This window comes from Lathyrus oleraceus, chromosome 4, assembly GCF_024323335.1.
Source record: "Lathyrus oleraceus cultivar Zhongwan6 chromosome 4, CAAS_Psat_ZW6_1.0, whole genome shotgun sequence".
Lineage (NCBI taxonomy): Eukaryota > Viridiplantae > Streptophyta > Magnoliopsida > Fabales > Fabaceae > Lathyrus > Lathyrus oleraceus.
The window spans coordinates 112,285,212-112,301,948 of NC_066582.1; the positions used below are offsets into that span (position 1 = coordinate 112,285,212).

Here is a 16,737-nt window from a genome sequence, read left to right on the forward strand (position 1 = left end):
AAAGGCCCGACCAATATTACATGAGAAAATAAAAAGGAAAATAACAAAACTCCACTTAGACATCGGCACACGACTCTTCATATCCAGGACCACCTTCGGCATCCTTCTTAGAAAAATATGCCAAAGGGTATATCTGGTCAGTAGTGATAGTGAGGTCAGGACAAAACAACATATCATGTTCCAACATCTCATCCTGAACCCTGTGCACGACCTCTACTGCCCATTAAAGAAATTACCAAGATTCTTGCTGAGCAACAACCACCTCCTCCTCGAGAGCCTTCAAATCATTGACCCATTCATATTACTTATGTCTAAGAGCTTCTTGATCCGCTTCAAACTCCCGACAAGCTTCAACTACATTTTGAGAAACCTACTTGCAACGCTTCTCCTCGTCAGCAAGGGAGGCCTTCAACCTTTCTATCCGAGCAGCCAAAATGGATGGTCAACCATACTGATCTGCCTCTTTCCACAAAGAGCTAAAACATCAACATTTTCTCGAAGCTTGGCCAATTCCTTCTCAGCATCAAGATTTTGCCGCTCAAGGACTTCACACATATCCCCTAACTCCTCTTGTTCCCTTAAAAGCTCGTCAGAACCCAGAACGTGATCCTAGCCAGTAGCTACAATAGAAAAAAGGGACTCGGCCTTGAATAAACTACGAGAAGCATTTGGAAAAAAGACTATGTCTGTCAGACACGGATAAACTCCAAAAGAAATCCAAGTCTTCAGCAACCACGACAGCAACAAACTCTTTCGGAGTGCTAGGTACCCAGGAGGTAGAATAGCAAGAAGTTGGAAGATTTAAGTCAAAGCATCCTGCTCGCCACCCTCCGCCAAGCGAGCCTATTTGGGAGAACCTCCTTCAACAGGAGTGGACATAGTATCACCCTAACCCTCTTGGTTAGGTAAAGAGAAGGTGGAGGTCCCCAAGCAGATAAATGAGTTGCGGTAGTAACCGACTAACCCATTTCAGAAGTCAGAACTATGACTATAGTTTTGACTACACCTAGGGAAATCACCATAATAGGAATTCGAGCTTCCGGAACAGAAGTTAAAGCAATGAAAGGTGTCGTCGGCACCGAGATGAACAAGCTAACAGTAAGGTTCTGATCATTCGTGAGTGCCAGAGTTTTCTGCAACTGACTCAACTGATTCATGTTATTTGCTAAAGCACAATTTACACGGTTAAAAAAAAGGGCACTTTGATCCCCATCCTCACCAAAGAGTTTATGTCTCTCAGAATGTTCAGAGGCACTAATGATCACCTAGGTATCTATTCATCTTTTCTTTTTCTCAAAAGAAAGTACTTCATCGAGACCAAACCCTTCTTCATATCTGAATCCTTAATACCATACATATAAATCCTTTTTCATTTTTGCTTCCTCGAAACACAGAGGGGTTGGCCCGAAATGATAGGAAGGGATTGAAGGAGAAGAGCGATCCAAAATGCAGCGGAATTTAAAATTTCTCCTTTAGTGATCCTTACGAATGGGCATGATCAGCGATAGAATCGTTACCTCTTGTGGCGATTGTAACCTTTGATGCAGATCTACGGAGCGATCACGAATGTTGAACGATGACAACGCCTCTACTCAGTCTACACGAATGAATTCCTTCAATCTCAGTGCTAGCTGCTACAAATGAAGGCTTTGAGTGTGAGAGAGAGAGAGAGAGAGAGAAACGAAATTGCAACTGCACTAATGCTTCTACACAAGGGTTTTATTTATAGAACCACTTGTGTGGGCTGCAAGCTAAAAAGCCCACTCAAGTGTATGTGGCCCATATCTTATAATATACCAAAATCACTTAAGCGCGTGGTACCTTACCATATTTCGTATTCTACTTAAGTACACTGTACCTTACGATGTTCTATAATTCACTTAAGTGCACCATATCTTACGGTGTTCCTTAGTTACTCTATCTCTCATCAATCCGTCCTTTTGTGTGTGACCCTGTAGGTTTTCGCGGTATTGGCAATTATTTTAAATCGTGTATTTAACATAATAAACAGTGAGCGGTATCTAGCAACACATCACTGCTACCCAAGACACGAAAATTTCATGTGATCTGACAAATCCTTCTGTGATAATACTTATGTGTACAATTACCCTTTTGCCCTTATGTCTATATTGAACACAAGGCATAGACCGTGTCATCCTTGTCCAGTTCAACATTGGGCCCATAGACATTTATCCTGTTACGCAGGATGGGCAAATTCCATCTAGGTCACTCATGTCCCTTAGCATGCTTCGTGGAGTACCCATCAACTATCTTTATGGTCATCCAGTTACGGAGTATATTTGATCAGCAATAAGGCACTCGACTCTACATCTAGGGTCCATAGTGGTTTCAGGTCGAAGGGTGGTATACACCATTATCACCATGAGAATAACTTATGACACTTTGCATAACATTCTATATAGTATTCTCATAACGGGTCAATCCAGTATAAATCGTACTCTTAATATTCATACTTATGTTTAAGACTTGATAACTCCTTATCCATGATCCATGAGATGTGATCATCAGTCTATATACATAATAGTCTTAATGCTTTAATGTTATCCCACTTCACAATAAAGCTCGACTATGGATACTTTAAGAATAGTGTCCTTATGTTTAATGGGATCTCATGATTAAGTCATACTTGATACATTAAACGGACTATCTATTCTAGGGACTTTATTATACAAACATAATAAAGAAAAAGCCTTTTATTATTAATAAATAATTCGATACAAGTACCAAAAGTATTGGCCTCTAGGGCTTACACCAACAGGGATATGCGGGGAGAAATGAGTTATGGACCAGTATTTCTGAAAACTACCTCTACAAGAATGGGAAATCCTCACCAGATCCAAACACGAGTAGAAGGCCATATGCGCCTCAGAAGTGACGGGTTTCTCCAGTAAGAAATGCTCCAGAAAGTTCCTTAGTCAAAAGCGAAAGAGTTAAACCATGGTACTTAGGGGAAGAAGGGAGATTAATCCTTGATCTCGAGCATCGTCCAGCAAAGTACGAGCCATGTAGAAAGGGCAAAAAAGAGCCCCAATGAAAGTTTCCAAGATTTGTACCCAGCACAAAGCTGGAACAATGCCACGAAGGCCCGGGCTCCAAGATGAAGCTGCGAGGGGGAAACTTTTAGATTTCTCATCACAACCACCTCAAAGTCAGAGAATGGAAGACGTATTCCCAACTGGGTGAAGAGACACTTGTATATAGGAATCGAGCAACCATTGAAAGAGCTACATACTCTCTCATCTGGACCTACTAGCAGAATCGGCCAATTCAAGGAATTTCCAATTGTGAAGTTGGCGTGGGTTAAGGCCTCTATGGTATTCAACGCAGAAGGAGTCGCGACTATTTCAGCAGCTACCCAATGGTACCTACTCACATTGGTTGTCTATATTATTTGAATACCTTTGTAGGCCAACACATCAGCTCCATAATGACTATCGAGATTAACCTAGGACACGATATCTCGTTGCCCTTCGCACTTCAGGTGACGTATAATTTCAACATCACTTGGGTTATGACAAGTTAAATCCCAATATATTTGGATGAAGCGACCAACATGTTTCTTCCTTTGATTAGAAACCTCTATTTCTACCTCGGTCAATACAGGAGGAGACATCGATCTCTTGACAAGGTTTTCACCCTGTCAAATGTCACAGAAAACAAGGATTTTGGAGTATTCATGGAGAGGGCTTCATCTGACAGAGATTCTCCAGACGACTCATCCATCTTTGAATCATCACTCAAGATGATGATCCTAATTAAATCCCTCACTGATAGATGAGAAGAAATGCGATTTGGACTTCATTCCCCTTTTTAAAGATGAAGAAACACTACCCTTTGACTCCGTCTTGACGATAATAGGGTTACCACTCATCATAATGAGAATGCGATAAAAACTTGAGTAAAATTTAAGGAGAAGATAAAGTGTTTTGACATAGGAAGGCGAGGGCGCTAAAATAAGAAAGGGAGTTAGAAAATTTAAGCTTTAGTGCTTGAAAATAACAAACGTGTGACGACAGTTACTCTGTGAAGTAAGTGTTCTTAGATAAGAGGTAAAAACTTGAAGAGACAAGGGAAAATCAATATACAAGAGGGCTAAAAAAATTTCTCCATGATCACTCTTCATCTTTATATATGCAAAGGAAATCAAATGGATCAGATTGAAATCAGGAAATAAGGACAAATTAATGGTCAGAATTCACATGGGGAAGACAACTACACTCGAGTGTACTCAAGTATGCAGAAAACTATGTCACGTCACCCCATACCTTTTTAGGAAACACGTCAAAGAAAAACGGCGAAACATTTCAATAATGGGATTGCATTTAATGTTCATATTTGCATCACGCTTTGGCAAAACCAAAGCGGCGCATGACAGTCGATGCTTGGATGAAATCCATTTGAGGTCGTACATTGTTAATGAAACACTCCCCCGACATTAAACATTCCCGAAGAGTCTTGTGGAAGCTGTTCCGTGCCAGAAAAAGACTCGGGACCCACTACTTTGGGTCAGCCAAAGACCCGGGACTCTCTGCTCCTCGTCGACCAAAGGCCCAATAGAACGAGGCTCATTATCTAGCCTATTCTGCCATGCCCAAGGTATAAATACCTTCGTAAATCATTCTAAGGTACACAATCTTTATCTCCAATTTTGCTTCCACTATCTTGAACCCTAAATTGACTTGGACATTGAAGTGTTAACCATGCAGGTACCCCTCCCCCCTGAGTCTACCATATCGGAAATAGCAACATTGATTAATGGCACTGCATCAAGATCGATTTTTCTGGTTCAAGAAGCATTGTGATTGCAAATTTTGATCCATGATGTAGTATCAGTATAGTGCATCGGAAGCTCTATTTCACAGTAGGTTCCGCAATCATCATCATTTCTGGTTTTGCAACGAAACAGATAAATAGAATGAAATCAGAGATAAAAGCATATTTGAACACAAAGAAAATAAATAAGCAATATAAATAAAGAGAGTTAAAATATAAGAAGAATACACCAAAGATTTATAGATGTTAGACCTAATCACTTGGCATACATCCTCTCCCCAAGAATTACTTCTTAAGAGTTCCACTATATGTGAGAGCTTTTCACAAGTCATACCCATGAACCTTCTTACAATCGAACTTGGAGTTTTTTACTTGATATACTCTAACTTCCTGTATGTGTGTGTTCATTCTCTCTTGTTAGATCTTGGAAGGAACTCCATAGATCATATTAAAAATGTCTCACACTTTCTTGGCAGAATCACAATGAAAAACGTAAAATAATTCCTTAGAGCTTAAAGCATTTATAAAATAGATATTTAACTTTAAAATTATGATTTACTTTCCTCTTGTCTTCTTCAGTTCAATGAAAATCGAGTTTATTTACTACTTTTTTATTAAAAAAAAAGTAGAAATAAATGGACCATTGATTAAAAATCCCATATTTTAAAATCATTTGCTTTTATAAAAATTTCAAATCTCGTCTTTCACCATGAACCAGTGGAAATAAATAAGCAATAGAAATAAAGAGAGATAAGGGATAAAAAGAATGCACTAGAGATTAATACGGCCCAACCACTTGGCCTACGTGCTCTTCCCAAGAATTACTTCTTGAAAGTTCAACTATATGTCAGAGATTTTCACGAGTTATGTGTAAAATTCTAAAACCCCAACTCTTTATTTATAAAATAATTCAATTAAATTTTCTCAAATAGGGCATTACACCTTCTTCACCAAACATTTTACTCGACAAAACATTTATCACCAATCCCTATCTCCGATATAGTCTCATCATGAATCATCACCAATCCATATCTTCGATATATATGATGCATGAAAATGCCACAACAATGTAATATAAAAATCATCACCAACATTTCTTATCTAAACCACCTCGTTTACCACAATGCAACACCATATAATAACTCACTAATATATATATATATATATATATAATATATTATATATATATATATATAATATATTATATATATATATATATATATTATATTATATATATATATATATATATATATATATATATATATATATATATATATATATATATATATATATAATATGTGTGTGTATGTATATATATATATATATATATATATATATATATATATATATAAACATGCAACAACATATCATGGACAATTGATTTCATCACAACACACCACCTCAAATCACCAAACTCACCAACACTATCAAAAAGCAGTAAACAGTCACCAAAGTCGAACCAAACAACTCACTTTACACATTTAGGACATTTTATTCCTTTCCTCATACACACATATAACCTTTAAAGAACTACTATGAGGTAGTATTATGCATCAGCTTCCCAACGCTTCGAACCACGCCTCAAACAGAGTCACGTAACTCAAGTTACGTACAAAACTGAATTCCCCATACAAAATTCAGAGGCTACTACGGCCCCCTGTAGTACCCAACACGGACCATAGTGGTTGATATCACCTACCCTCCTGTATTTTCCACTCTGGTATAAAAAAACAGAGGGCTGCTACATCCCGTAGCAGCTCCCAGAATCCCAAAGTTTTGTTCGCGATTTTGTGTGGTTTCTCTTGTTTTCCAACCTTGCATCATACCCTAAACCCTAATTTTTGAATTCTAACAACCCCAAAATGTATCATAACTTAGGGTACATGAATCAAAGGGAAATTAACACATCACAACTTCAAAATCAACCACATCATATCAATTCATCATGAATTTCATCAACATCTAACATCAACTTATGAACATCATCATCATCATCTCTAATGTTTTCATGGAATTCAATCACACAATTCCCATCAAGAAAACACATAGCATAATTAACATATATAGATTTAATAATACATCAAATCAATTATAGAGGTTTTGTAGAAACCTCATAGAATTTACAAACGTCAACAATTGAGGACAACACAATCAAACAATGAAGAGGGTGAGGATCTCTCTCTGTCCTTTATGAAAAACACACTCATAGATGAATAATCCCCCCCTTACCTGAATTTGAGAAAAAGATCCAAACTTGAAAATGACAACTCTCTCTTCTTGCTATAGATCTCCTAGGGTTTTTGTTCTTCTTTCTTGCTTCTTCTCTAAATTTCGTGTACCGATTCCTTTTTCCTTCAATCCTTCTAATAAAATTTTATTTTATTTTTATTTTTTAATAACTTCACTCATTCCCTTATTTCTTACTAATTCACCCCACCTCCTCAATTCCCATAATTTCAATTTTTCTCCTTGAATCCACTTATTTTATTATTCTATTTTTCACCCTATATCTCACCATTTATATTTTATCCAAATTTTCATTATTTTAATTAATCCAAAAATAGTGATAAATAATATAAATTTTAACCCATCTCAAATAATCCTACAAAATACACACAACACATAAATAAACTATATAAGTATATATTGACTCAATAAAATAAAATAAATTCAAAAACTAGGGTGTTACAACTCTCTTCTATTTAAAGGATTTTCGCCCTAAAAAATTACCTCGAAAAAATAGCTTTGGATATGACTCTAGCATCCAACTCACCAGCTCTTACGACACGCTCCCTCCAGCAGGTTCTCCTCATACTACCTTCACTAAAACAATCTATTTACCTCTTAGGTGCTTCACTTTGCGATCCTTAATCTGCAAGGGTGATGCCTCAATAATCAAATTATCTCTCACTTGCATATCATCCAATTGGATCACATGAGACGAATAAGGAATATACTTCTGAGATTGCGATACATGAAAAACATCATGAATATTCGAAAGAAATGGTGGTAAGTGTCGCATCTCCGAGGAACGCACACACGAAACAGAGTCGCCACCAATGATATTTATCCCAAGAGAGGGAAAGGAAACATTGAGTAAACCTACAGAAGGATGAATCTGATGATCTCGTAACCAAAAGAAGGGTAAGGGAGTCGATTACGGAAGGGGAAGGTATTAGCACCCCCCACGTCTGTAATACTCTACAGGATCAACTCTTGTTGTTCTAATCAAAAAGGTGTGTTTATTCTAAAACTTACTGACTAAAGGGAATTCATGCAAATGGATGAGTTACTTACAAAATAAAAAGAAAGCTTTTATTATTGCGCTCGTTTAGGTTTTGCAACCCAATGCCTGTGTATAAAAAAGAATCAGAACACCGTAGTTCTTCTCAAAAAAATTGATTTGTTGGTGTTTTTTATGGGTAACCACCCTTATTGAAAATTTTCATAAGAAAAGCCAAGTGACAAAAGAAAAGTGATTGGTTTAGTATTTTGTTGAAAGAATACATCAGATAATCCACTCAAAGCAAGAGGTATCTGAGTACTTCTCTCTTATTGTTGAAAGAGTTCAAGTAGTATTTAGAATGTTTTTGAATTTTGATTAAGAAAGGTTTTTTGTCTTAGAATGAATGCAAAAGAGAAATGGAAAATCTAAGTGAATTCTCAAGATAAACCCTAAGGTTGGCATGCAATAGTGGTCCTAAAGTTAGGATAATAGGGAAACGTCTGCCTGAGTTATCATGCAAAGATTGACCTAGGATTAAGGATAAAGGGGTCTACCTAATGTTGTCATGCTTGCTTAACAAACCTAAGGTCTACTTTGGTTCAAACTTAACCAAGAATGAACCAAAGAAATCTTATAGGGAGCATGTTATTCACACAAGGGAAATGGATGGAAGGAGAATACAAATCCATATCAAGTCATGGTGAAAGTAGAAACAAATTCACAAAGTAAGCCATATCATGTCATGGTAAAAGAAAAGTAATTAGCCATCCATATCATGTCATGGGGAAAGAAAAGATAATATAAAGGCAAAGCCGTCCATATCAAGTCATGGAAGAATAGTTAAGAGATAACAAAGTAATCCATATCAAGTCATGGAAAGAAGATACAAGCCCTAGCAATCCATATCAAGTCATGGAAGAACAAATAGAAGGTAGATAGAGTAATCCATATCATGTCATGGAACAAAAATATGGAAACTAAACAAAACATATCAAGTCATGAAAGGGTATATGATATATAAATAAAGTGATCCATACCAAGTCATGAAAGAAGAATACAAGCAAATGACAAGTTATCAAATCAAAATGAGCAACAACATCACATCCAAGTTAAGCATCAAAGCATATAATCAACATGTAAATTTGTAAAATGAAATGAACACAAGTGTGTGGAAAATTTAGACATAGCCAAGGACATGGTATAGAATTTTGAGATCAAATCAAAGCGTCAATACATAAAAAAAACTCAATATATCAAAAAGGTACCATATCAAAACATACTCAAAGGTTAAGACAGGTAATAATCAAATTCAAACCCTAGTCATGCTTCTAAGGTTGATGAACTTTAATCAATTATAGATGAAATAGAATCATGGTAAAATGGTATCAAACCAAACAAGTCAGAAGTATATGGCATATTAAACTTCACATACAAGTCAAATCAAGCATTATGAATGAACCACATAAGTTATGCTTCAAGATAGGCCAAAAGATATGCAACCAATCACATAGGTTCAAAGAAGCTTAAGCAACAAGTAATCAAACAATGAAGGTACACATATGATATCAAGGAGTGTTGTGACTTGTACAATAATCTAACTCAAGATAAGGTTCAAGAGTAACAAAGTAAGTCACCAAAAATTCACACACACATCTAAGCTAAATATCTTGGTAAACAAATAAAGATATCATCCTAGAAAAGGAATCGTTTATCAAAAATCAACAAGATGATAAAAGATTAAAGAAAGGGATGCTTATAAGTCATGGGATAATAACAAAATCCTCTTCCAAGCATCAAATACAACTTCTAAACTTCAAGAGGTACCAACAAACCCACAAACTCAAAGTTCAAGCATAACTAACAAGTCAAAAAGATGGACATCATCCAAGCAAGGAGTCCTTTGCCCAACCAAAGTAAAAAAAACAATGTAAAATGGAATTGAAACATAAAAAAAATGAAATAAGAACAACATTAAAATACAAGGATGGATCCCAAACTCCTAAGAGCTTCACCATCTAATAAACTCAAAACTAGGTCAAGAAAAGAATAATGTAGCTCTTAATGTGTCATCATGATGATGTGGCAATGGAATACCATTCAAAGAATCATAAGATAAAAGTATAAGGATACCAAAACCAAGGAAATCAGAAACACAAATAAGAGGAATCAAATTCATTTGGACCCATAGTACCCAAGTTTGAATGCACAAGACCAAATCCAAACTATGGTCTCACAAGCAAGCAAATGGCACTCTAGACAAACAAGCAAAGAAACATCAATTGGAGATAAATAAAATGGTCCACATGAGTGAATTTAGGACTCCTAAATTATGATGAAGAGGTCAAGAAAGAATGGGAAAGAGATCCCTAAATGGTTGCACAAGTGCATACCAAAATAAACAACTAGGAGCAAATGTGTCACAAGAAATAAGCATACTTTGAATAATTCAAGAAAAATAGTTATTGAAATTTTGGTATCAGATATGAGATGTCGAAGGTAATGTCACGACACTAATATCTGAGTAAAACAAACAGGATAAAGATAAAGAATAATAGTGGAAGAGACACAAGAAATTGTTAACCCAGTTCGGTGCAACTCACCTACGTCTGGGGGCTACCAAGCCAGGCAGGGAATCCACTAAAATAGAATCAGTTCAAAGACTCTCAGTAAACAACACAAGTTACAGTCTTTTTGACCTAATCTCTACCCGTGTGACTTCTACCTAAGAACTCTTAGATATGAGATCCCATCTCACTCCCCCTCAATCACACCAGTGATATTAAACAATAATTACTTATGAATAGAAGACACTCTTCAAAGACACACACTTGATCTTACTTAGCAGCTTCAATCAAGTAGACACACACTCATGCTTAACAGCTTTGAGTGACAAATTACAACTCACAAATCAGACCAATTCAATCATCAATGGATGAATTGAATGGCTTACAAGTCACACGACCACACAAGACTTAAACCCTTATTCTCTCTCAATATTTTGCTCTGTATTTCTTGTGTATCAAATCAGGTTTTCCATGTCCTTTTTATAGAAACATTTGGCTGGGCTTGGACATCATAAAACCCTATAACTATTTTCCTTTTAAATCTTCTCATGACAGTTGGTTAGATCTCTTTGGAAAATAGGTTAAATCAATTTATAATCATTGATTGATTGCATTTGCAATTAACTCATCAATCAAACATAGATTGCCATTAAAAGCGCAATCACATAACACATAACATTTTGACTGAATGTTCTGTGTACAAATGTCATGACATCGGGTATGACATCCTGGAACAATCCTGCATAATTCCATTTTAAATATCTAGCAGGTACATAATATCAGATGTCATGACATCGTGTATGACATCCTGAAACAATCCTGCATAATTATATTTTTAAACTCCAGTAGGTACAAGATATCTTATGTTAAGATATCACATGCAACATCTTGTGAACACTCTTTGTTTTACCAAAATTGCTGCCAACACTTAGAACCAACAAACTCCCCCTTTGGCAAATTTTGGCTAAAACATATATCTGTCCATTTTGTTCACAAGAGAAACACATCAGCAGTTAAACAACATAACAGCAGTTCAAGCAGCAGCAGAAGCAAACACAATTACTAGCTATAATAGCAACTAGTAATACACACAAATGCACATATATAAAACATGGGTACTTCTTCTCCCCCTAAGTCTATTTAATACATACATCTCCTTCAGCACCTGTAACATTCAGAGTTACCCTCTGACATCTCCTTCAACATCACATGTGCACCACAGAACAGAGCATGCACAGAACATCAGACATCTCCCCCAACATCACAGAACAGAACATCAAATATCTCCTTACTAATTGCAGTTCTCCACATACATCTCCATACAGCTCCACATATTTAACTGCAGCTCTCCACATAATCACTTCTCCCCCTTTTTAGTCAAAATAGACCAAAGGTGACCAATTAGACAAAATAAATGTCAATCAGCCTAGCAGAGAATGTCACAAGAGATGTTATAACATATAAAATGTTAAAACATAAATGTTAGGAGATACAAGTCATAATTATACACAGCTGCAATAGCTAAGATAATTAGAAATCCATGGAACTCAAAAAGATCCCAAATATTACATCAAGGCATCAGTAAGGACTGCCAAAGTTACAAACATTTCAACAGAAAAAACAACAAATTATCCAGCACCCAAAACAGCCAAACCACCAGGTGGACCAGTCTTCATAACAGCACACAGCACACACAGTCTTCATAACAGGGGGAACCATTACCAATCAGTCTGAGGAAGTAGCATCATCTTCTCCTTTAGAATCAGAACTGCCACTAGATTGAGAATTGGACCTCTCACTTGAGGTATTGGCATCTGACTCCTTGGTTTCACCAACCTTATCCATCTCTTCCTTCTCTAAGCTACTAATAAGAACCTCTAAAGCCTCTTTTCTTGCCTTGGCAACCCTAATACCAATATCCAGCTCCTTACAAGTTTCCTTCAATTGATCAATCAAGCCACCTTAAGAGGCAGGCTCCTTCCTTGCAGATGTCATGACAACATCATTGACATGGCTTCCTTCAAACAACTTGTAGTGAATGGACAGTGGAGGCTTCCTTCTGCTGGGAATATCACTTGTGTTACGAATGCTTGGTTGCTGGCTCAAAATAATTCCACAGATGATAGATGGAAAGGCAATAGGCAGCTTTACTGCATTAGTGGAGGAATGTTTCACAATTTGTTCAAACATAAACCTTCCAAAATCAAAGTTTAGCCTGGTTCCAATAGCATAGATGATTCTTCCAAGACCATTAGAGATGGTTGAGATATGGTTAGTTGGCACCCAGTTGGCTGAACCAATCTTGTGCAAGATGGCATATTTAACAGTTAACTTGCCAGCTGATAGATGCTTCTTACTAGGCCATTCCTTGACTTGGCCAGCAGTAATAGTCCTACAGACTTCATTGTCTGTAGCCTCTAACTCCACACCTCCTTCAGTTCCTCTCCCTAGGAACTTATTGATTATGGTTGGGGAGAACCTTACACATCTACCTCTCACAAAGACCTTGCAGAATTCCTTTCTATTCTTTTCAAAAATATCCTCTGGGATATTCACAACAAACTCTTTCACTAACCCTTCAAAGCATTGGGGCAAAGCAACAACAGTTTTCATCAGACCAGCATTTTTGATCAACTACATCACTTCCTTTACTTCTACAGCCTCTTTCCCTAGCTCCCTCTCAACAGCAACTCTCCTTTGAATGGCAAACTTCCACTTGGCAGCACCATCTTCTAGATGGAAAAAAATGTTGTCTAAGTGCACAGCTGCAACCTTGGCTGGAGACTTTTTAACAATCTGCCTTTTAGCAGGAGAGATGTCTGGGACATCGTCTTCGACATCATCTTCAGAGTCAGAACTCTCTCTGACCTTCCTCTTCTTAACCTCAACTTTACTCCATGATTTAGAGGGTCCTACACCAGTAACCTTTTTACCTTTTCTTGCTGTCATCATTTCAGCCACAGTCTTCCTTTTTCTGGTCCTCAGTTTCTTTGCAACACTTGGTTTCATATGATGGACCAAGGTGTCATCTTCTTCCTCTGAACTCTCTTTGTCCAGATTAATAACATTCTCAGCAGTTTCATGAGAAACATCTGCTGGTTTCTTACTAGGCAAGGTTTTACCTAGAGAGCATAATCCCTCAGCAGCCACTTCTTTCTCTGATCTAGATGAATCATCATCTTTCTCAGTTTGGGGTTCCACCTCAAGTGAGGGGTCCCTTCTAGATAGAGGGGTAGAAACACCCTTGACTGCATGCCCTTTATTTAGAATCCTAGTTACTAGGTTCCTAATGGCACGATCTGTAAAGTGCATGTCATCCTTTTGAGGAGGTTTATCAGGAAAGTAGAAACAAACTCACAAAGTAAGCCACATCATGTCATGGTAAAAGAAAAGTAATTAGCCATCCATATCATGTCATGGGGAAAGAAAAGATAATATAAAGGCAAAGCAGTCCATATCAAGTCATGGAAGAATAGTTAAGAGATAACAAAGTAATCCATATCAAGTCATGGAAAGAAGATACAAGCCATAGCAATCCATATCAAGTCATGGGAGAACAAATAGAAGGTAGATAGAGTAATCCATATCATGTCATGGAACAAAAATATGGAAACTAAACAAAACATTTCAAGTCATGAAAGGGTATATGATATATAAATAAAGTGATCCATATCAAGTCATGGAAGAAGAATACAAGCAAATGACAAGTTATCAAATCAAAATGAGCAACAACATCACATCCAAGTTAAGCATCAAAGCATATAATCAACATGTAAATTTGTAAAATGAAATGAACACAAGTGTGTGGAAAATTTAGGCATAGCCAAGGACATGGTATAGAATTTTGAGATCAAATCAAAGCGTCAATACATAAAAAAAAACTTAATATATCACAAAGGTACCATATCAAAACATACTCAAAGGTTAAGACAGGTAATAATCAAATTCAAACCCTAGTCATGCTTCTAAGGTTGATGAACTTTAATCAATTATAGATGAAATAGAATCATGGTAAAATGGTATCAAACCAAACAAGTCAGAAGTATATGGCATATTAAACTTCACATACAAGTCAAATCATGCATTATGAATGAACCACATAAGTTATGCTTCAAGATAGGCCAAAAGATATGCAACCAATCACATAGGTTCAAAGAAGCTTAAGCAACAAGTAATCAAACAATGAAGGTACACATATGATATCAAGGAGTGTTGTGACTTGTACAATAATCTAACTCAAGATAAGGTTCAAGAGTAACAAAGTAAGTCACCAAAACTTCACACACACATCTAAGCTAAATATCTTGGTAAACAAATAAAGATATCATCCTAGAAAAGGAATCGTTTATCAAAAATCAACAAGATGATAAAAGATTAAAGAAAGGGATGCTTATAAGTCATGGGATAATAACAAAATCCTCTTCCAAGCATCAAATACAACTTCTAAACTTCAAGAGGTACCAACAAACCCACAAACTCAAAGTTCAAGCATAACTAACAAGTCAAAAAGATGGACATCATCCAAGCAAGGAGTCCTTTGCCCAACCAAATTAAAAAAAACAATGTAAAATGGAATTGAAACATAAAAAAAATGAAATAAGAACAACATTAAAATACAAGGATGGATCCCAAACTCCTAAGAGCTTCACCATCTAATAAACTCAAAACTAGGTCAAGAAAAGAAGAATGTAGCTCTTAATTATGTCATTCATTATCATCAACATATTTATATATGACGCACACAATCATCAAAAATCATAAGTGAAGATGTATCTGCAATGCACTCATCACCTCATCACCAGATGCATGTGGTACCAACCTACTCACCAAATGAAGATGTTATGTTACTGAACAATCCCATTGCCAATATTTAGACATCAGGGTTATATTACTGGTTTAGTCTCATTACTAATCATCCTCAATCTATATCTCCGATATACATGATGCATGAAAATGCCACAATAATATAATATAAAAATCATCACAAATAGTTATTATCTGAACCACCTGATTCACCATCATGCAACACCATATAATAACTCACCAATATATATATATATATATATAGGGTTAAATACACTTTACCCCCCTGTAATGTTAGCGAGTTTAGGGTTACCCCCCTGGTAAAGTTATTTTTTCAAGACCCCACTTATGTTATGTAGATTCCTTCATAGAACCCCCTAATATCCAGGTGGCATGGAATCTTGGTTTTTTATTTCAGACGTGGCTTTTTAATTTTTTTATTTTCACATATGAATCTTCATTAGGTCTCCAGCATGGCATAAACTAGAAATTAGGGTTCCAAATCCATCCCTCTCTCTCTTCGTGAAATCCATCCCTATCCCAAATCCATCCCTCTCTCTCTTCGTGAAATCCATCCCTACCCCAAATCCATCCCTCTCTTCATCTTCGTCCGTGTCCCCTTCATCTTCGTCCATGTTAAACTAGGTTTTTTATGATTGCAGCGTGCGAATAAGCAATGAACTAGGAGCAGCTCATCCGAGAGTAGCAAAATTTTCTGTCTATGTAGTGAATGGAAATAGCGTCCTCATTAGCATAGCACTTCTGATGCTGAAGTCATTGATGAAGTATCTGCCTTGACTCCATTGCTTTGCATTTCTGTCCTACTAAATGGCATTCAACCTATACTGTCAGGTAATAAAGTTATAAGCACAAGCACATGCACCGGTTTCGGTTTTTCCTAGTTCTGAATCTGATTTCTCCTTTTGTTTGCTGTTGGAAATTTTCAGGGGTTGCAATTGGAAGTGGATGGCAAGCTTTAGTGGCTTATGTAAACTTGGCATGTTACTATGTTATTGGTCTTACTGTTGGATGTGTTCTTGGTTTTAAAACTTCTTTAGGAGTAGCTGTAAGTTTAAAACTGTTCTCTATTGATTATATAGTTCTGTAATTTGTACAAAGTTATGGAGTTAATGCAATCTTGGATTCTGTAGGGCATCTGGTGGGGAATGATCCTTGGAGTTTTTATACAGACTGTTACACTGATCATTCTGACTGCAAGAACAGATTGGACTGCAGAGGTAATCAAGACTTAAGATTTTTCTATTTCATGTTCTGAATTAATGTTTGTTGCGTGGGAAGGTGTGAATGGATCTATGATGTTGTTTGTAGGTTGAAAAGGTTGTTGTTCGT

The 16,737-nt window shown here is 36.5% G+C and overlaps 1 protein-coding gene across 1 annotated transcript; it reads left to right on the forward strand.

Moving 5' to 3' along the window:
• The first annotated feature begins 984 nt into the window (after nucleotides 1-984).
• On the forward strand, nucleotides 985-16,737 carry LOC127136265 (protein DETOXIFICATION 41). Its single transcript, XM_051062847.1, has 4 exons — nucleotides 985-1,098; nucleotides 16,140-16,239; nucleotides 16,335-16,453; nucleotides 16,539-16,737. Exons 1-4 carry the CDS (start codon nucleotides 985-987, stop codon nucleotides 16,638-16,640), a joined length of 435 nt encoding a protein of 144 aa, XP_050918804.1. The 3' UTR covers nucleotides 16,641-16,737.